This window comes from Pelodiscus sinensis, chromosome 26 (assembly GCF_052426305.1).
Source record: "Pelodiscus sinensis isolate ZL-2025 chromosome 26, ASM5242630v1, whole genome shotgun sequence".
Taxonomy (NCBI): domain Eukaryota; kingdom Metazoa; phylum Chordata; order Testudines; family Trionychidae; genus Pelodiscus; species Pelodiscus sinensis.
Window position 1 is genome coordinate 14760001 of NC_143077.1, and position 21806 is coordinate 14781806.

Below are 21806 nucleotides of genomic sequence, written 5' to 3' on the forward strand. Positions count from 1 at the left end.
TGGGCAGGAGTCCATCTCGCACAAACCAGCGTCACTGGCCGCCCCCTCTCAGAGGGACTGAATGAATCATGGAGGAGACTGAACATTGCCTCGTGCTTGCCAGGCCAAGCATCCGGGGGCACAAGGGGGGAGGCTCATTGACAGTCCAGACTGTCCCTGTTTGGAGGGGAAGTCAGGGGCTTTATTCCTGCTCTTTGAACCAGCTTGAAATCCACTGCAGATCTCTGCTATCTATTTTTATAAGGGAAAACACCCCCCTGTACTCCTCCTCCAGGCATGCTCTGCTTCTGCCAGCTGTGAGAATCCACTCCAGCCAGCCAAGCATGGGGCTGCCTCATAGACTCCCGTAGAAGTGATACTGGACTCCGGGGCTGCTACACAGGGAAATGCTGCGTGGATGAGGATGGAAGAGCTCAGGCAGTGTCACAGAGCTGGTTGTGGGTTGAGGCTAGACAGGTGGCATCTGGGAATTCTCTAGGCTTTTATTAAGCTCATAGTCAACCTGTGGAACTCCTTGCCAGAGGATGTGGTGAAGGCTAGACCTTTAACAGGATTCAAAAAAGAGCTAGATAGAGTCATGGAGGTTAGGTCCATCAATGGCTATTAGCTAGGATAGGTAGGAATGGTGTCCCTAGCCTCTGATTGTCTGGAAATAGATGACAGGAGAGGGATCACATGATAATTACCTGTTGTGTTCCCTCCCTCTGGGGCATCTGGTATTGGCCACTGTCGGCAGACAAGACACTGGGCTAGATGGACCTTTGGTCTGACCCAATATGGCCGTTCTTATGTTCTTATTCAGGGCTAAATCTTGGTTCCACTGAAGTCAGAAGCCAGGCTCTGAGTAGGGTGTTGCAGGGAGGGGATTGACACACAAGGGAATGAAATATGACTCAGGTCAACCCTGCCTGCATCCACCCCAGATCCCCACTGGGGCCTGCCCGCAGGAATCAGGCTGGTCAGTGGTTTACAAGCACAGAGACACTCCTGACCTCACCAGCGGCCTCCAGGCCCTAGAGAGGGTCAGAGGTGGGATCACTGGGCTATCACTGAGAGCCAACGGTCCAAGGCTGAATCTGAAGTCGGGCCTGACCCTGCTCCAAAGCACTTGACAGCAAAAGATCAGTGGGTTTCAGTGGAAGCAGGACAGGGCCCATGGCTGGGGCCTGAAGGAGGGGAAACCTGATTAGAACTGGGCATTGAGGCCCCAGTGTTGGTCGGCCAGGTGAGCCCTGCGACACGGGGAGATGCGCATTGAAAGCTACTGCTACCCTTCCCCAACAATTAACAGGTTGGGAGCCTTCCTGCGCTGGGTTCTGAGCTTGCTGGTGCTGGGTTTATACTAGGGATGTAATCGTGTAGTCGATGAAGCAATTAACTGATACACAAAAGCTTATCGGTTACTGCTACAGACGACGCACATTCTTCCTCCTGACAGCACATTTTTAGCAGGCTGGCCAGAAGCCCGTCTCGTTCCTGGCTTGCGCCAGGTCTGGGACCTACCCCCGCTGCGACTCTGCATTTAAAGTGTCTTAGGAGCCAGACGGGCAGGCAGCCCAGCTCAATTCCAGCTCACGCCAGGTCCTGGAGCCCAGACCTGTTCCCCAGACAGGGGCTGCTGCCACTTCGTGCTGCTGCCTCTGATACAGAGGCAGCAGTGTGGGGCAACAGGTAGCCAGTCTGCAAGGGGAGCTGGGTTTTTAATTGGCTCCTCTCACAGACCAGCTCCTGTCTGGCACCCTGTGCTGCTGCCTCTGATAGGTGAGGTGGCGGGGGACTCCCCAGAGCGCTCTTGCTGCCGGCCCCACCCCCAAGGACTATCGAATAGTCGACTAACCGATAAGGGAATAGTCGATTAACCTCATGAATTCTTAACTGATATTTAACATTCCTAGTTTATACCAGTGTAACTTCTCTAACGTCAGCAGCATCACTCCTGATTTATACCGTAGTTCAATGAACTAAGGGACGGGGCGGGTGTGTCACCCGAACTCCATGACACTAGAATCCAGCCCTGCATCTGCTCATGGATTCAGCACCCGCCATGACCCTGCGGGATACACAGCTGTCGGCTCCTCTCCCTCTGGCCTGCCTCCTTTGCCGCAGGATGGTATTCCCAAGGCGCCAGAGGTCCCTCAGGGCCGCGGGCGCTTCCTGCTTTGACATTCAAGAGCCTAGTGTGTGCTCATGGTTTCGGCGGGCGGGGGGAGAAGAAAAGTTTAGCCTCCCACAAGAGGCTGTTGCTGGAAAGTTTTTCTCAAGCTGTGTGTGCTCCAGCGTCATCTCCCCAAGAGAGGCAGAGACAAGCAAACGGAGGAGCAAGCAAGCAACAGGGATGCCTCCAATGTCTCCGTTTTGTCCTGCTGCCAATAGATGGGGATGGCTGCTTTTGGACTCGGCCGCTTTCCTCTGAAAGGCAGGCTGCACAATGGCTGAAAAGCGAGAGAAGGGATCTAATTGATATTTGGCCTCACAGTGGCTCCTCTGTTCAAGGCTTTCCCCCAGCCAGTGTGTGCTAAAGCAGCTACGGACCACGTGCTGCCAAGGGGGCGGCCGGCAAAAAAGGGGGCTTTATGGGCTGAAAAGCAGGTGTACTGATGGGGACAGAAGCTTGGCTCATGAGTTCACAGCAGCCTCAGAATTATCGGAAATAAATGATGGACCCATTTGCACCAGGATAAGAGTCTTTTCTTTTCCTGATCAAAAGCACTTGATTTGTACCCTCCCAAGGGACTGGCTCCATAGACCATACTCAGCCTCCATTGGCAGGGACCAGTCTGCGCTTGATGAAAAGACCCTGATGGAACATCTTGGCAGAGCCCTGGTCACTGCCCTCCTCCTCCTTTAAATTTCACTTTTAAGGGGCACTTTTAGTTTAAGCCCCAAATGGTTTATTTTCCTATTTATTTGTAAAGGGACAAGGCCTGAGCCAAAGGCCCCTGATGTCGAGTTCCAGGGACTGCCATTGGGTTTGGATCAGGCTGTGAAAGCTAATGTGAAAAGGGATTTTTCCTTTTGTGGGCTTTTAGACCTGGTTATTTTTGAAACCAAATCCCCTTTTTTTCACCCTATATAGAGGCTTTTCTCTATCTGGGTGGGAACTAAGGCACAACCCTTTGCTAGCACAAGAGAATTGGAAAGTGAAATTGACCCAGAATGGGAAGTGCAAGTGACCAGTCTTGTTTCCCTGAGCTGAACTCAGTTTGCAAAGGTCAAGAGGGAACCAGCTCAGCTTTCTCTGAGGGTATGTCTACGCTGCAGAGTTTTTTCGGAAAAACAGCTGTTTTTCCGAAAAACGTCACTTATGTCCACACTGCAATCGCGTTTTTTCGAAAAAAAAATCTAAAGAACAGAGGGGTTTTTCTGACATTGATAAATCTCTTTCTATGAGGAAGAAGCCTTTTTCTGATAGAGCTCTTTCGCAAAACAGTGTGTGTGGATAGGGCAGAGGGAGTTCTTTCGAAAGAAGAGGAAAGAGGAAAAAGCACAGGTGCCCTGGTGGCCACTCCATCCATAGTAATCGTACCTTAAATGTCTATTCAGTGTGGCTGCTATCTTTCGGAAAAGCAGATCGCTTCTTCAATGCGCTTTTGCTGTGTAGACTCTGTCTTTCGGAAGAAGTTTTTTCTGAAGATCTCTTCTGGAAAAGCTTCTTCCAAAAGAAGCCTGCAGTCGAGACGTAGCCTGAGTGTTAACATCCTCCTCCGCCAGCAGACGCTCCACCTACCCTGAGCACAGAAAAGCTCTTTTCTAATCCGTGGCTGCTGGCAGAGCTGTCATTTATGAAGGGTTAACAGCATGTCCATGCTGCCAGAGAGAAAACTGGAAGGGGGAGGGGAAGTTTAGGTTTAAGTTTTTCAGGCTGTTGCGAAAGCAAACAGCTGCCAGGCCAGTTTCCAGAACTCCTGAAATCAGCTTTAATGTTGTATCACGGTAGCAGCGAGAGTACTGTGCTCGGTGCTGTATGTACACATAGCGAGAGCCAGACCCTGCCCTGGAGAATGCACAGGAAATAGCAACGTGGCCTGAATTCCACTCATGTGCCTCGTGCACTAGACCACGTTTCAGGCCCAAGTAACTTCTTTTCACTATGTGTTATTTGCAGTCCAATAGGACCTTAGAGGCCCCCAATGATACTGGGGTCCCATTGCGCTGGACGCTGTACAGACAGGGAACGAGAGAGCCCCTTAAGAGCTCACACTCTCCATAGACAAGAGAGACACAGGGGGCCTGGGGAAACAGGCAGGCAGCAGTGAAGAGCCCTAACAATCTGGTACTAAGTGACTTGCCCAAAGTCACACACGGAGTCTGGGTTCAAGTTTAGGGCCCTCGAGGCCCAACCCAGGCCCGCCCCAGGCCCTTAGCTGTGCAGAGCTGGCCACAATAGGGAATTGCGACATCTGGGATTTTCAGCCTGGTTGCTCCCTACACTCCAGTTCCCAAGACTTCTCTTGGCTCTATGGCCTAAAAAATTACCCAGAAAAGATGTTTAATGAGAAAAATATTTTAAGTGACCCCAGAGAATGGTGGGAGTTGAGAGTTCAGGGAGCGTTCTCTTTCTAGCTGGTCTAAACCAGACCCCGGTCTCTAGTCATCCTCTGTTATGCTCTGCGGGCTTGGTGCTTCCTCTGTTATTTGTCTTTATTGCCCATGTAACTCCATTCAATTCAAAGGCTGACAGAGTTAACGTGTGTGTGTGTGTGTGTGTGTGTGTGCGTGCACATGCGTGTGTGCGCGCGTGCATGCATGTGGTGGGGGAGGGGTGGGTGTCCACAACAGTTACAGGGCGGTTAGGCTGGTGTAGTGCGCGGGTAAATCGGTCCAAATGATACCCGTGCAGCTGCAGTACAAAGAGCTGAATTTTACCCACAAAATTCCAAGGGTCTCGCTCTCCTCTCGTTAAAACCAGTGTAAACCAGCAATAGCTCTGTTGAAATCAGTTTGGGTGACCAGTGTAAACGTAAACAAGAGGGGACTCAGATGCTGAGGCTCCAGCCAAATGCCTGAGGTTAGGCACCCCACCCCAAAGAAGGCTATTTCCATATCGACTCAAGTTTGTAGCATACTGTGGGGTGAAAGGAATGGGAGAAAGGGCAATGCAGCTTAGCAGACTGGGAGTCGGGAGATTCTGATTCTATTTTTGTCTCTGCCAGTGAAGTGCTGAGTGTCCTAGGGCAAATCACTTTGCTTCTCTGTGCCTCGGTTTCCCTTCCGTCCTTTGTCTATCATGTAAATGCCTGGGGCAGAGAGTGGCTCACTGTGTGTGTAGTGCATCAGGGCTAAGTGTGAGTTGGTGCTCCTACACACGTCTGCAATGCAAATTATCACAACAATGCAGGTGCCGCGGAAAGGAAAGTTTCTAATCCCATTGCAGATCGTGCTTTGCTTTCACTAAATGAAAAGCTGTCAGGAAAGCAGAAGATGAAATGGTCTCCTGTATGTTTTTTGGAAAAAGAAATCACATTTACAGACCAATCTGATTAGAGACACGCATCTCAATCGGTTGGCAGGAGTGAGGATCCTGGACTATTCTCTCGTCCATATGGATTCTTTTCCAACAAACTTAAAAAAAAAAGTTGATATTGAAAGCCCTGAAGTCTGTGGCTGAACACCTCTGACGAGGACAAAGGTAGACGATGCTTTCAAGAGTGAAAGTACCTTACAGTTCTTACAGGTACTGTCATATTTCAACCCCCCGGGGGACCCTCAGGGCAGGAGGTTGGGGGGAGGGGTCGTGATACAGTAGTACCAGGAAAAAATGAGGGGTGGGATGGATTGCGGAGGGCTCAAGGCAGGGGGCTGGGAAGTGTCTGGGTATGCAGGGCTGGGCGTGGGGATGTAGGGGGGATCAGGAGTCAGGGCTGGGGGTGTGAGGAAGGGCTCTGGGCAGGGGTGGGGATGTGTGTGTGGGGGGGTGCAGGAGTCGGGGTTGGGAGTGTGAGGAAGGGCTCAGGACAGGGGCAGGGGTTATGTGGGGGTGCAGGAGTCAGGGTTTGGTGTAGGGAGGGGCTCAAAGCAGGGTGTGTGTGCAGGGGGGTGCAGGAATCAGGGCTGCCCCCTGCCTTGCCCCCCCAGAGGGGGAGAGATGCAGCAAACTGCATATTCCTCTCGTTCCCGACAGTGATGGGAAGGGGAACAGCAAGCAGTGCCCTCGTGCAAACTCCAGGGAGCGGGCGTCAGCCTCCCCCCAAATGGTGCTGGGGCAGCGCTGGATGCGGGGTGCGCCCCCAGCCACCCCTTTACCTACTTGGCTGCCTGCTACTTAGCACAGCAGCCTGCGGCAGAGCCCCGGGAGCTGGGCTGGGAGTGCCTTGCCGCCTCCTGCAGCCGAGCTCCCCAGCCTCCAGAGCAGCCCACCGGGGCGCACCAACGTACTGTCACTGCTGCCTGTCTCTGCCGTGCCCAGGCTACACGGGGAAACTGTTGCAGAATAAACGAGGGTGCGAACTTCAAGCGCCGATTCCCCTCCAGGCGTTCTGGGGCCACTCAGCGAGTCACTTCGCCTTGGTCCCTTACAGTAGGTGCAAGTCACATTGTATTTGGCAGGGCCGGGGAACCTCCTGCTGACCCACAAAAACATGAGTCGGGGGCCGCACACAAGTGAGAAGCCCCTAGGGTTACCAGGTGGCTTAAAAAAAATACCGGACACACTTGATCTCAGGTGGGGGGGGGGGCACCAGAAGGGGTGTGTGGGGGGGGGAAGGGGGGGAACGGGCTGGCGGGAAGCAGGGCTGGTGGGGGGTGGGGGTCGGGGACAGAGGGCTAGCTGGGGGAGGTCAGGGGCAGTGGGCCTGGCTGGGGCAGATTGGGGGGCGACCAGCCGGCAGGAAACAGGTCTGGCCGGGAGGAGTCGGGAGGAGCGGAGCTGGCCAGGGGAGATCGGGAGGAGGAGGGGGGGATAACCAGCCAGCGGGAAGCAGGGCTGGTCGGCTTACCGGAGGAGATCAGGTGGGGGGGAGGGACCAGCTGATGGGAAGCAGGGCTGGCCGGGGAAGACTGAGGGGGGGTACGGGATCAGCCACTGGGAAGCAGGGCTGGCCGGGTCGGGGGAAGCGGGGCTGGTGGGGCGGGGAGCAGGGGGAAAAGAATTGGCCAGCAGGGAGCTGGACTGACCCAGGCACACGCAGATCCCGGGGTGCTTCCACGAGCGAGTCCAGCCCCAGGGATTCTCTCCCCCCCTCCCTCCCTCCCTCGCATAGTCACGTTGCCTGGCGGGTACACACACTCACGCAGCACGAGCGTGTCTACCAGCCAGGCAGTGCGCAACTACACACTGATAGTCCTACTAATAATACAACTGACCTAATTAGAAAATACTGGGCAGTTTATGTGTCCGGTGTTTTCTTAAGCTTTCCCCCAGACAGAACCCTCAAATACCGGACTGTCCGGTTCCAAACCGGACACCTGGCAACCCTAGAAGCCCCTGTCAGAGAAGGAGAAAGACCCTCCCCCCATTGCCCTCGCACCCCAGAGCCTTGGGGGTCTAGGCTAGTAGATTTTGTGTGCTCCATCCCTGCGGGTGGGCGGCTGGAGCGCCAATGCTGAGCCTCAGGGGCCGGATCCAGGCAAGCCGGGGGCTGCATCCCCCTGGGACTGAGGTTCCCCACCCCGGCTCTAAGGCCATGCCTACATTAGCCCTTCTGCCTGCAAAACGTGTGTCACTCTGGGCGGTGAAATAAGCAACATACGTGTTGCCAGTGTGAGCGGTAGTGGGCAGAGCGCCAAGGCAGCGGGCGAGCCCACTCCGGGTGGCACAGAACGGCTACCGGAGCGACCGATCTCACAGCGACATGGCTGCACGTACCACTGTGCCATGCACGCTCTCTTGGAGAGATGCAGCCTCAGAACCTTCGGGTATGTCTACACTACCCTCCTAGTTCGAACTAGCGGGGTAATGTAGGCATACCGCACTTGCAAATGAAGCCCGGGATTTGAATTTCCCGGGCTTCCTTTGCATAAGCGGGGCGCCGCCATTTTTAAATCCCCGCTCGTTCGAACCCCGTGCCGCGTGGCTACACGCGGCACGAACTAGGTAGTTCGAACTAGGTTTCCTAGTTCGAATTACCGTTACTCCTCGTGGAATGAGGAGTAACGGTAGTTCAAACTAGGAAGCCTAGTTCGAACTACCTAGTTCGTGCTGCGTGTAGCTGCGCGGCACGGGGTTCGAACCAGCCGAGATTTAAAAATGGCGGCGCCCGGCTTATGCAAATGAAGCCTGGGAAATTCAAATCCCGGGCTTCATTTGCAATTGCGGTATGCCTACATTACCCTCCTATTTTGAAATAGGAGGGTAGTGTAGACATACCCTTCCTCAGGCCCGAAGATCTGTGTGTAGTGTGAGCGCTGCTCTCTCCCTCCAGCAGACGTTGGGTCATGAAATGATTCTGTCTCCTTTCCCCCCCCCCCTTCCCTCTCTAGTATCCTGAGGCCAACACAGCTGCAACAACTCTGCATAGGAGCTACTCTAGGTTCTTTCCCCACACAGGCCAGTCCTTAGAGGTTACTTGCTATTCATAGTTCTCACGCATCATACAGATTTTGACCCTCTATAGCACCTTCCATCCAGGGTACCGGAGCGCATTACAGACACTGCTGAATCGATGCTGCCAACTGTCCTGCAAGGTCGGGGATGTTCCTTAGCCCCATTTTGCAGTTGGAGAAACTGAGGCAGGGGAGAAATTAAGACCAGCACTTGTCTCTGCTTTTGGGGGCCTGACTTGAGACAGCTGGGACCTGGATTTCCCATGGCTGTTTTCAGCTTCTCTTAAAGTCATGGGGTACCCCCAGCTGGTGGTGGGGTGGTCCCAGACTTGAGTGGGCAGCACAATCCAGGATTCAGCCTAAGAATCAGCCCCCCCGCTCTGGGCGAGGCGCCGTTCTGAGGGATTGGTGAGTGTCTGGCCCCTGGGGGCTGTATGTGGTTGCGCTGCATCATGGCAGAAGCGTGGGCTGCGAGAGGCAAGGGCCCTGCTGGGCTCTGGAACGAGTGCGGCCACCCATCACGCTGCCTGCTTGTGTTGCAGGGGACGGATGTGGCCACGCTGTGCTGACGCCTCACAGTGGGACGCTGACCTCCAAGAACTACCCTGGCACCTATCCCAATCACACAGCCTGCGAGTGGAGGATCCAGGCCGCGGAAGGGAGCTCTCTCGTCCTGGCCTTCGGGGACATGGACATCGAATCTTCCCGGCACTGCGCTTCGAGCTTCCTGCTGCTCTCATCCCCTTCCGACAGCACCAGCCTTGGTAAGAACTACCGGGCCCCGGGCCCAGGCAGCCCCGATGCGCGACATTGCAGGCCACGCATGGGCTGGCGGGGGGCAGGGTTTTTCCCTGCCTCCTTCAGCAGGTGGTGAAGTGGAGCCAATGCAGTGCAGGAGGGCAGGGCTTGGGTAGGCCGGGCACCCCCTTGCACAGGCGCCTGGTGCCTACTGCAGGGGTGGGGGGAGCAGGGAGGGCCACCTGGAGGAAGAGGGAGGGGGCGTGAGGGAGGGGGCGTGAGGAAGCACCCTGTTTAGCAATGAAAATGTTGGCAGCGCCTGGGGGGCAGGGCTACCCTGAGTCGCCCATGCCCCCTTTCATGCCCAGAGCACAGCGAAGCGAGGATCCTGGCGCACAGCTGTGCAGGGCAAGTCTGGCGGGGAGCATGGCTGCAGGCTGGGCCTATGCAGTGTGGCTGCAGGCGCCCTGGGAGCCTGTGGGGGGAGCTAAGCCCCACGGTGGAGACTCCCAGGGCTGCGTCAGATGCTGCGCTTGCGAGTTGCTCAGCAAACGTGGCGGGAGACCCAGTCCCTGCCCCGCCAGCTCCCCACGTTCATTTCCAGGGGCTTTCTGCCTGAGCAGGCATTTGGCAAGATGCCAGATTCGAGGGGTATCCGCACACAATGCTCTGATGGGGGGTGGCAAGTCCTGGTCCCCACGGCCCAGCCCCGAGAAGCCCTTTGCTGCCGTCACCACTGCCCAGCTTTGGCCAAAGGAGTCAGCCGGGATTGGACGGAGCCCATGGACTGGAATAGCGTCGCCCTCTCCTTTGACAGAGCTGTCTGGTCACCCAGTGGCTCTTCCCAGAACTCCCAGCGAGTGATGGTCTGGCCCAGGTACCCCCGGGGCCATGCTCAGTGACATTCGGGGGCATGGACCCCTCCCGGGACTGGCTGTGGCTTGACCCTGAGCCCTGCTGGCCAATGCAGTTCTGCCAGTTCTGCTGCTTTTTGGAGTTTTGGTGCCCACTGTGGAACTGAGGCCTCCAGCTTCCAAGCTAACAGGTGTGGCCCTGCAGTCTCCGGCCACGATCCAGCAAGTTCGAGGCTTGAGCTGCTAGATCGGACACCTGAAATTGGGGACAGCCCTCTCTGCCACCCAGTGGAGCTCAGAGCCAACGGCAAGATTACAGAATATGAAGAAAATCTGGCGCTTTTTTGGTTGGTTGGTGTTGTTTACAGGGCAGCGCTATGGGACGGGGGATCATGACCCAAAGGAAAGGGGGCAGGGACAGATGTGTCCGCAAATTAATGAACTGAGAAGCTGTCCAAACTATTTCTAGGATTTTCAGGGGGAGATTTACTAGACTCAGAGGGATTTGACAGAGCAGGGGCAGCCTGCAGAGAAATCCTGGGCAGGGAAAGGGTGTGTGTGTGTGGGTGTGTATGTGTGTGTGGGAAGGAACAACCTTTGGAAATCTCTGCTGGGGGATGTCTTTGTGGAATCCGATCACTCACGCAACAGGCTGCCCGGCAATCGGAGGGGGAGGAGAGCAGCCCTGCGCCAAGAGGAAACAGGGCTGAACACCGAGTGGCACAGCCCGAGCAGGCCGGGAATCGCCTGACAAAGAGGCACTGAGTGACAAGCGGCAGGAAGCTCAGTCCACAGCAGAGAGGGCCCCATTGTGCTCAGCAAAGGGACACACGAGAGGGTCGCTGTGGGGAAATCAAATGTGTCACTGAATAACCATAGAAATTGGAGACGGAAAAGGCCCATTAAATCATCGAGTCCATGATGCCCCAGGCCAGGACTGATCTACGGTCTGTTCTCTAGGCCCCCCCACCCCCCCGCAGTGTCTTTCTTAGCCCTGCGGGGGAGAGTTCAGAGGAAGGGCAAATTGCCGGGAACGTATTTTATTTGGTTGCCAGTAGTTCAGGCTCCCGTGTCGGGGCTTGGGGCCCCGTCCTCCACTGGGGCAAGTCGGGGCAGCTCCATTGGCATCCTCGGAACTGCTCCAGTTTACGCCAGCAGATAATGTGACTCCACGGCTTGCTGCTCCGGATCCAACCCTCCAAGCTAGCCCCCAGCGGAGCCGTGCCATGGGGGGGGGGGGGGGGGGGGAGGCATCCCAAGGACAGAGCCGATCAGCGCAGGCTGCTGCAGCCTCCATGGGATTCACCTGTCATTTTGCAGGGGGTGGCCAGCAGGAGCCCTGCAGCAGGAGATATTCTGGCCTTGCTCTGCCTCTCCCCTCCCCTGGCCCGTGCAACACCATCTTCCACAGTGCAGTGCCAGGGATGCACCCCACGGGCCTGGTCCTCTGCTGCCTTGTGCGGGGCCACCGCCTGCTCTTCTGCCGGACAGAGCCGGGAGAGGCCCCAGAGCCTGTGCGTACGGGCAGCTTCCCGATTTCGCAGGGGTGATTCATGCTGAGCACCACGGTGAGCAACTCAGACGCTCGCTGAGCTGGCGCTTCTAGCTGGGACGTGCCATGACCACAGCCGCTCCTGCCCGGGGATGCAGCCAGCTGGGCAGGGGTCCCGGGGCCTGCCTGTGGAACCCCTCCAAGCCAGTGGTCCCCAACCTTTTTTACATGGGGGACCGACAAACCCATTTGCAAATGTTCAGCGGACTGGCAACATTGTATTTGCATATTCATGAAGCAAATAAGGAATATGCAAATAGAATGTGATCTGTCTTCCTGGCTCCAACCCAGCCCCTTAGTCCCCAGTGCCTAACACCCTTTGATGCCCACCCCTGAGCCCTTTGACGTCACCCAACACCCCTTTGCCCCAAAGCAAGGCTGCCCCCCTAGGGAGTGTGGTTGTCATTGCCGCGTGGGCAGGGGGAGCGGCCATTGGCGGCGTGTCCCTACCCTCCCCAAGCGCGCCCCCATGGGCAGAGGCAGAGAGCACGAAACCCCAGCTGGGCCACCTTACCTGGGTGGGACAGAGGGAGGTGCCTCCTGCTCCGCCTCCCCCAGCCACCACTGCCAGCAAGGCCATACAAGCAGAGAAGCGGTTGCTGGAGGCCTGTGCACTCTCCTCCTGCCCCCTGCTGCTCTTCTGGCCCCAGACCCTGCGGCCTGGCAGCAGGCTGTGGCTGGGCGGTCGGGAACTGCTGCTCTAACCCAGTAGCATTTCCAAGGTAACAAGCAAACTGGTCCCCTTTTAGCCCTTTCTCCAGCTCGGAGGAACAGGGCAGGCCACAAACACAATTTCTCTCCCTTTGCAGGTCACCTCTGCCTCTCCGTGTATCTTGGCCTGGAGCATTTTGCTCCTGGGAGCTGCAGAGTAAATATTTAGGAGTTAGCACCACGTGCTGTTGCTAAGGGCCCTGCTGCTGCCGAAAAAGCCCGTTCCGCCCGGGTTCTTTCGCACTGTTAAATACCATGGACTGTGCTCAGCTGCCCTTGGTGTCCCAGGGAGCTGCAGCGCTCCCAGAATTAATGGGTATGACCCACGCAGGAGTTAAAGCTTCACATCTCCTGGCTCCGCTCCTTTGTGGTCCTTCTCCCCCACCCGCCACGCTCCCCTCCCGCACCCCAAGTAATTCTGTGATCTCCCATTACCTCCTATCTGAGCATCTTTCAGTCCTGAATGGATTTCTCTTCACTTCTGCCCTAGGGCAATGCTGTCATCCCCTTTGTGGAGATGAGGCACTGAAGCACAGAGGGGCTAAGTAACCAACCCAAGGCCACACGGAATCTGTAGCAGACTAAACCCAGACTTGAGACCCGACCATTGGGACTGTCTTGCTCTCCTAGTTGAAAGGGCAATAGTAACAGGGTGCCAGGATAGGAAGGATGGACCAGGGGTTAGGGCACTGGACTATGACTTAGGGCATGTCTACACTGCAGGGCTAAAGCTGAAATAAGCTACGCAACTCGAGCTATGTCAATTGCTTAGCTTAAGTCAGAATAACTTATTTCACTTTTGGTGCTGTCTGCACAGCAGGAAGTCTGAGGATGATCCCCACCTCCCAAAATCCAATACGGACCAGATCCTCTGACCTCCCTTACTCCTTGTGAAATGAGGGTTACAGGAGCTGGAGTAAAAAGTCCTCCAGCTCAACATTATTTTGATGTTCTATTGAAATAACTGCTTGTAGTGTAGCCACGGACTATGTCATTTTGGAATAATGTCAGTTATTCCGAAATAACACTGCCGTGTAGATGTACCCTTAGAGACCTGGCTTCAAATCCTCGCTCTGCCATGGGCTTCTTGTGTGACCTGGGCAAGTCTCTCTGGGCCGGAGTTTGCTGTCTGTGCAGCGGGGCGAGTGACACTGCTCTCCCACTCAGAGGTGTTGGGAGGGCAAATCCCCTGAAAAGTGCAGGGTGCGCAGCTGCTATGGCGGCAGGGCCATGTAAGTTCCACGGACGTTGTTAGAGCACGGTGCTCCCACAGGCACTGAAATGAGGACCAGAGTTTCAGTGGAGCTCAGTGTGATGGCGCGTCCCCGTCCGCAGCCAGATGTGACTCTCGGCCAGCCAGTGGAGTAAAAACGGGTTTATTGCTTCTCCAAGATACAGCACAGCGTGGGCTTGGTGTAGGCATAGGATAGGCCAACAGCCCTAGTTCCCTTTCGGGGGAAGGGGTTCACAGGCCCCCTCAACCCCCTATACTGGTTTTCAGTCTGCTTCCTCCATGCTTTCCCACACTCCCAAACCCTGCCCCCCAGCCAGGTGGCCGTCTCCGCCTCCCTTCCTTTGTCTCTCCCTCTGGGAAGAGCCTTGCTAGCTGCTCAGGCTGGGACTAGGTGTCAGAGCCAATGCACATGTGGGGTGAGACAGTGGGAATCTCACAGCACAGCACAGCCAGGTGGGGTTACAAAGCAGACAGCCCCCCACTACGCACCCATCCTGCCGGAAACCTGGCCCGTAATGGATCTTGGGAGGTGGGATCATCACTTCCCAGGCCCCACATTTTTACGGAGCAGGTGGTAATAATGAAAATACACCCACCTTGCAAACAAATACTCGTCTCATGTGATGTAAGATCGGCCACAAGATCTCTCAGAGGCCAAGAATGGCGAGCACAACTGTGAAACTCCACAGCTGCATTGGAAAGATAAACCAGGTGTACAGGAATGTACCATGCTGCTTCCAGGCATAATCCACTCATCAGAGGCCTAAGAGAGCAGCAGGGGAGGTTTAGGTTGGACATTAGGAAAAACTTCCTACCTGTCAGGGTGGTTTAACACTGGAATAAATTGCCTAGGGGGGTTGTGGAATCTCCATCTCTGGAGATATTTAAGAGCAGGTTAGAAAGACACCTGTCAGGGATGATCTAGAATGTGCTTGGTTCTGCCGTGAGGGCAGGGGACTGGATTTGATGACCTCTCAAGATCCCTTCCCGTTCTAGTGTTCTATGATTCTAAGGCTGGGAAGTGTTTTCTGCTCTAGGTAGGCTATTTCTTAATTATCCATTCTGGGGAAGGGGGGATTCCACCAATCCTAAGTGCATATAAAACTGATCGGAGCAGTTGCGCTCCCATTGCCCATGTGTAATGACAACACCCAATACAACACAAGGGGAAAGTCAGACCCACAGGGGCCTGGTCTCCCTTCCTAGAGCACCAAATTCCAGCCTGGGAGGGAGGCACAACTAAGCTTCTCTTCAAAGTCAATGGCTACATCTAGACTACATCCCTTTTTCGGAAAAGGGATGTAAATTAGACGTATCGCAATTGCTAAGGAAGCGGGGATTTAAATCTCCCGCGCTTCATTAGCATAAAAATGGCTGCCGCTTTTTTTCAGCACGGAGCTTTGTTGGAGAAAAGTGCCAGTCTAGACGCTGATCTTTTGAAAAACAAAGCCTTTTTCGAAAGATCCCTTATCCCTTATTTCATGAGGGATAAGGGATCTTTCGAAAAAGGCTTTATTTTTCGAAAGATCAGCATCTAGACTGGCGCTTTTCTCCGACAAAGATCTGTGCTTGAAAAAAAGCAGCAGCCATTTTTATGCTAATGAAGCCGGGAGATTTAAATCCCCGCTTCCTTAGCAATTGCGATACGTCTAATTTACATCCCTTTTCTGAAAAAGGGATGTAGTCTAGACGTAGCCATAGGGTTAGATTCTTGGCCCTGGGCCTGGCTGCTTTGAGCCACAAACCGTGGGCATTCCTCTGATGAAGGGGGAATCCCCTGGTGACACGGAGCCAGCATAGCCAGCTGTAAACCACGTACCCCACTGCCACCAGCCCAGGGACATGGCAGAAGGAGAGCAGGGCTGTAGCCTGCTGTGCTCCAGCAACTCCCAGCCATTGCAAGAGCCTTGGGGGCTGTTCCAGGTGACCATGAGTCAAAGCAGCCATGAACACACACACCCTGACGTGGGGAGCAAAAAGGTGACAGTCACACTGCTGTGCCCCTGCCACCGCCATTCCTGCAGCACGCGTGGATCAGCCAGAGCTGAGGATCGGGGCTCAGTGACAACTGATTGCATGTGGCCAAGTGGGCTCTGGCTGTGAGTTCACAGCCTCAGGAGGAAGACCGAGAGATTGGGTTGTTTAAACCCCTGGAATGATCTTGCCATTTTCCTGACATTTTGTAGGCTGTTTGCAACACCCCTGCGAGCCTCCTGGGCTGCGGTGCCATCACCCCTCTGCTGCCTATCTATGGTAGCAAGTCCGGGAACCGGTCGCTGCACGTGGGTTGTGGCCAGCATATCTTGAATGCATCTGGCTACCCCACAAAGGGATTGGGCCCCAAGCGGGGCTCTCTCCAAGTGCACCTGGGGGTCTCCCATCACTTGACATGGGTTGTTTCCTTAGCTCTGGAAATGGAATTTGACCTCCTTTCTGCTACTATTCACAATTCCCTTTTTTTCATGCACATGCATGTTGGTTTGTTGTCGTAGGGTTGCTCGAGGATGCTTTGTTAGTCCCTAGTTTCCTTTTACTGGAGTGGAGCTAACTGACACAAACAAAGAATCTGGCTGGAATTTGGTGCCACTTTCCGGTGGCAAGAGGCTACGTTTTGCTTGGTTTCTGTGGCCGGGTAGCTCACCTTCCCGGCACTCGTTCCTGATTGGCTCAACCACTCCGAGCAGAGCTTTACTCTCTGGCGGAGGCTTTTGTGCCAAGTTTAGCCTGGAGCAAAGCTTTCCTGGCTGCCAGTGTCCAGCTCTCTGGAGATGAGGGTTTCTCACTGCGGAAGCTCTGCCTGCCGGATGCCTGCTGCTGGCTCCAGTCTCCTCGGCATGGTTTGGTTGTGTTTGCTGTGGGAAACAACACCGCTGGCAAACTCCTCACAGCTGAGGCAAGCAGCGTGGAATGAGAGATTTCACACCCCCATGCTCCGGGATTGGGGAGCAGCTTGTCTTTTCAAGTGCTGTGACCAACGCAGGGCAAGCTAGGATCCAAGTTGGTCCTTCCAGGGGCTGCAGAAGATCTAGCTGGCCCATCCTTTCCCACCGCCGGTGCTGCGCTGTCCTCCATTGTCATCATGATGGCAAACCCCAAAGGGAGGCAGCCTCTGATCTGAGCAGCCCTCGATGTCCAGTCTCTGGCTGGGCCCTTAAGGTGGTCAGGTTGGATGTTCAGTTTGTGGCCATCTTGTCCCACTCCCAAAGCTCTTGGCTATCAACTTCTAGAGGGAACTTCGGTGGTGAATCCGCTTTGCAATTCATTGGGCTTAATAAAACCCACTGTCCTCCATGCAGCGTGCCCCAGTGACATGATAGCCATGGAGCGTCAGCGCGTCACCTTTCAAGGCAGGGCCTCCAGCTGGAGAGGGGGGTGCTGCGAGGGGAGGTAAGCCAGGCGCAGGTGAGAGAGGGTGGGAGGGAAGCTTTACGATCCACCGGTCGATCTAGCCCACCAGCTGCAGGTAGCCACTCTCCTGAGGGCCAGATCGCTCCTTACAGCTCAGTGCCAATAATTGTGGACAGGGGCAACTCCAAGAATTTGGTCAGTGGTTGAGGGCCACTCTCTTCCAGGATATTAATGGAGGAGGTGTGGGGTCTGGCATGGAGAGTGGGTGCAGAATGGAACTCGAGGTCGGGGATTGGGGTGCAAGAGGGCATGTGGGGTCTCAGAGGGCATTTGGGTGCAGGAGGCGGTCGTGACCTGGGGCAGGGTATTGAGGTCTGGGAGAGGGTGCAGTCTGGGTATGGGTGCCGGAGAGGATGCTGACCTGGAGAAGGAGTGTAGGAAAGGGTGCACAGCCTGGAAGGGAGTTGTAACCTGGAGCGGGGTGCAGGAATTTGGGTTGTGACCTGGGGCAGGGGATGGGGGTGCAGGGTCTGGGAGGGGGTGTGGGTGCAGGAGTGGGATGCAGAGGGTTTGGGTTATGTGGGGCAGGAGGGTGGCAGAAGGAGCTGGGGTACCAGGTGCAGGCTCTGGCCAGGAGGTGCTTACCTAGGCGGCTCCTGGCCAGCGCCCAGACGGTCCATCAGGCAGGCTCCCTGCCTGCCCAGACCCCTGCACGCTGCTCAAAGCAGTGACCTGTGGGGTCCTAGGCTGCGGGAGGGGTTTCATGCTCTACCCCCACACCCAGCACAATCTCCTGCCCAAGGCTCCTGCTGGGCGGCAGGCCGGATCCAGTGGCTTGGTGAGCCGGATCTGGCCCACAAGTCGTATTTTGCCTGCCCCTAGCCTAGCAGCTCTGAAGAGCTCAACCCTCAGGAGCAATGGGAGTTGTGCTGTCCAGGCTTCCTCTGAACACCTGGCTCCATGCGATGAAAACCAGACCAGAGAGCCCCTCGAATAACCCTGCCTCCGGCCGGCCAGTCTTTCGTAGCCTGCTACCCAGCATGCTCCGGATCTTAAAGTTGTCATGGCCACAGCTGCTGCCACTCCTAAAAGCTGCCTCCTTTTTCTGTTCTCAGCCCAGCCCTGGCTCTGGGGCTCTGAGCCACCGTGATCCGAGGGGCTCCGGAACGTTACACAAGAAGCAACAGGTGACGCTAGAGTCCTTGTGGGGGGGCCTGTAGGTTCCAGTCAGAGCGTTGCTGCCATGTTCCTTTCCCTTCCTAAGAACAACAGTCAAGCCCATTTCCCCTTGGCGGGAAGGGACTGGGATGAGGAAGCCGGGGGGGGGGGAGGCAACAGCCCTTGCTCGACTCCTAAGCGAAGTTTCTGGGCTGAGGGAGGATTAGCAGGAACAGCAGCTTGTCTGCCAGGCAACTGTAAGCACAGGAAACGGTTTATTTAGAATTGGTCCACGCTTGCTGCTCCGGACATTCATCCTGGAGTGTGCAAGAGACATGTGACCCCCACCCATGCACGTGCGTGCACGCACACACTCTCTTGCTCTCTCTCCCTCTCCCTCCTACCTAGCCACACACGTAGACTCCCCCAGAAGGGTCAGAGTTAGTTACAAAGAATGCAAACATGCTGTCCTGATGGGGAAATCCAGAGCAAGGGCCAAAGCCTGCAGTTCTGCCCCTCAGCCTCAGGGAAGCGAGTGAACGGCACAACTGAACCCTGAGTTATTTGGCTCCCGGGGCTGGCGCTTCCATTGCAAGGCGATAGGCGCTTTGGCAAACTAGACAGAGGGGGAGGGCTCAGAAGGACCTGAGAGTTGAGTCCTTGAGTTAAGCAGTATTTCTTAAACTTTTTAAGACCGAGGAACACCAAACAATAATTTTTTTTGTATGAAGATTTTTTTTGTTAAGCAAAAAAAAAAAAAAAGGTTGGGGGAAGGGTTGGGAGAAAGTTATTGAGCAAAAAAAAAAAGTTTGCCTGCCCCTTTAAGTGTGGCCATTTTGAATTTTATTGTTCTCCATGGCACACCTCTGACAGCTTCGTGCTGCGGAACACCGTTTAAGAAACACTGGCCTAAAGCGTTAGCTGTAACTCCTGGCCCCACTGCATGGAAGGAAGCTATACCACAGACATGCACAGGGCTGGTTTTTAAAGGGGCTAAGCCAGGGACTCATCACCCAAAGCTTGAACAGCCATTACTTGAACTGAGGGATTAGCTTCTGCCTAACTACCAGCAGTAGCAGGCTCTTCTCCTACATGTGTACCAGCCACTAGAGGGGGACACCATGCAGGTAGCCAGAATGCCATGTTAATACCAGTGAACTCCCATTGAGTTGTGCAGGAGCTGGCACAATTTTGGGTCCTAGTTCATGCATTTTGAGATTCTCCATCCCAGCACAGAATCATAGAACTGGAAGGGACCTTGAACAGTCATCAAGTCCAGGACACTCATGGCAGGACTAAGTATTATCTAGACCATCCCTGACAGGCGTTTGTCTGAGCTGCTCTTAAAAAACTGCAATGATGGAGATTCTATAACCTCCCTAGGCAATTTATTCCTGTGCTTAACCACCCCGACAGGCAGGAAGTTTTTCTTAATGCCCAAACCTCCCTGACTGCCGTTTGAGTCCATTGCTTCTTGCCCAATCATCAGAAGTCCAGAAAACAATTTTTCTTCCTCTTCTTTATAGGAACCTTTTCTGTACTTGGAAGCTGCTATCGTGTCCCCTCTCCGTCTTCTCTTCTCCAGACCGAACGGACCCAGTTAGTTCAATTGTCCCTCACATCTCTCATTTTCCAGCCCTTGAATCATGTTTGTTGCTCTTCTCTGGAGCAGCCCAGGCACTCGCTGTGAAGGGTGGAGGGTTAAACTCAGCAGTCTGCTCCCTTCCTCTGCCTGCGCAGCTGGGAAGGCCCCTTGCGGCTCAGCAGGTTGGGAAGCCCGGTTCGTTGGAAGTGGGAGAGGGGCCAAGCACAGGACGAGCTCAGTGTTGGGGTTGGAAGAGGGGCTTCCTTCCAGCCCCACGCTAGCTTGGGAAAATGGTTGAGCAGGATGAGGATGTGGGATTCACTGGCCCTGACTCAGCCGTCACTCCTGGCCAGCGAGCGGCACTGCTTGGGGGTGAATCAGAGCAATCTGACTCCAGAGAGCCTGACTCCCAGCCCAACTGCGACTGCTGCACCATTGCAGCTGGGAGCAGGGGTCAAGGCAGGGGGGTACCTGTGGCTGGCAGTCCCCAGGGTCTGGGAGAGACTCAGAGGCCAGGAGCAGCCTTCAGGCCACTCTGATTTATGCTGCGGTTTGCCTTCCGGAGCTGAGGGGTGCAAGGAAGGCTGAAAGCTCTGCTGTCCCCTGTCCATCGCTGGGCTTGTGTTCAGTGCAGCTTGGCTGGACTGGATGTTGCAGCCTCTTGCTTTGAGGCCTTGCAGCCTTGTGACTAGTCTGAGCCATGATCTTTGGAGTCAGATTCAAACTCCCCCAAATCTTGAAGGGCATTTGAAGAGGGGGGGGATTGGGCAAAGGCGAATGTACATTGAGTATAATTTGAGCTGGACTGTGCCCTTTGACATTCAGAGATTACAGGAGACGTTCCTGGGATCTGTTCCCAGCTCTGCCACTGACTTATTTGGGGCAAGTCACTGTGCTGCTCCCTGCCTCAGTTTCCCCAGATGCATAACTGGGAAGATATTAACTTTTCTCCCAGGAGAGTTGTAACTACAGTGATGGGCCCCAATAGAGAGACACTTTAAGCGACACAACTCGCTGATAGATTAGTGTTGGCAGCGTGTTTGTGATCCTGCCGGATGCGTAGAACTGCAGTGCTAAGTGTTTCTGTTCTTCCATGTCACAAACCCCAATCTAGTCACTGGAGGCCTCCGTGCCCCCACTCAGCACACACAGGGCTTGGTGCTGGCTTTGTGCAGGGTTAAACTTCCTGGGTCTGATTTACTGGCCCATGGGCATGACCTTGCTGGTTGCTTGTTGCAGAAGAACGGAATGTAACGTCGGCGAGAGCAGGGTGTTTAACTTACTCTGCGGCTCTGATTGCCTGGAGCGAGCAGCCCTGCGCATTGGGGCAGCTTGGATTTTTTAGCCTGGAACGGCACATACCAGACACGTCAGTAACGCCAGAACATCTGGTACAGAATGTGCCATATGCCGCCATCTGGCTGCAATGTGGGGCAAGCCAAACGGAAGAGAGCGCAATCCTCTGGGGCCAAGACCCCACCGCCCCTCCATGCACAGGGAGCCAGACCCAGGGTTTTCCAAACACAGCTAGAGCCTCCTCTCCTCTCTCGCCTTGGGACACAAGGTTTTAATGATGCACAGTCTAAATGTGGGGTGACTCATCTGAAGCGTGGGAGAACAAGACAGGCGGGGGGAGGTTCGGGTTCATTTCTGTCCCACCCACGGGATTTTAATTCGAATGCCTTGCAAGTGTCCATGGGGAGCTAGGCATTGATCTCCTCTACCCAGGAAACTTAGCCCTGCTGAGGTTTATGCAGCCCAAAACAGGAGGGGCCAACTCCATCCCAGGTGCAAATTCATTGGGTCTGATTGACTTGTATCTAGGCTCTCCCTGATATCAATTTTTTCCCCCCTTTTCAGTCCAAGCCTGGTTTTCAGAGATGCTGAGGGCCTGCAGCCCCCCCTCCGCCCCCCCCATTGATTTCACAGCTGATTCTGGGGGCTTACCACTTCTGCAGGTCAGGTTTATGCTCTGGCACCATCCGCCGCACCTAAAGGGCAAGAGCATGTCTATGAAGAGCAGAGCTCTGCTGACTTCAGTGGGGAGAAGCCCAGAACAGGCCCGAGGGTGCTTACACTGGCTCATTACGTCTCCACCTCGGGCATCCCTAAGGTTTGCACCCCACCCCCAGGCATCATGTCCAG

General features: G+C 55.0%; 1 protein-coding gene across 2 annotated transcripts in view; it reads left to right on the top strand.

Annotated features, from left to right (window-relative positions):
• LOC102444094 (discoidin, CUB and LCCL domain-containing protein 1-like) overlaps positions 1–21806 on the top strand; it is a 75581-nt gene that overhangs the window by 11541 nt on the left and 42234 nt on the right. The window contains exons 1-2 of one of the 2 annotated variants that reach the window (XM_075908960.2): positions 9109–9245; positions 18034–18105. Coding sequence is in view for 1 of the 2 variants with exons in the window: in XM_075908959.2 (XP_075765074.2) it covers positions 9024–9245 (222 nt within the window). In the remaining variant the exon portion in view is untranslated. Of the gene's footprint in view, positions 1–9023; positions 9246–18033; positions 18106–21806 lie in introns of those variants that run through there. The other variant, XM_075908959.2, reaches the window with a different exon arrangement.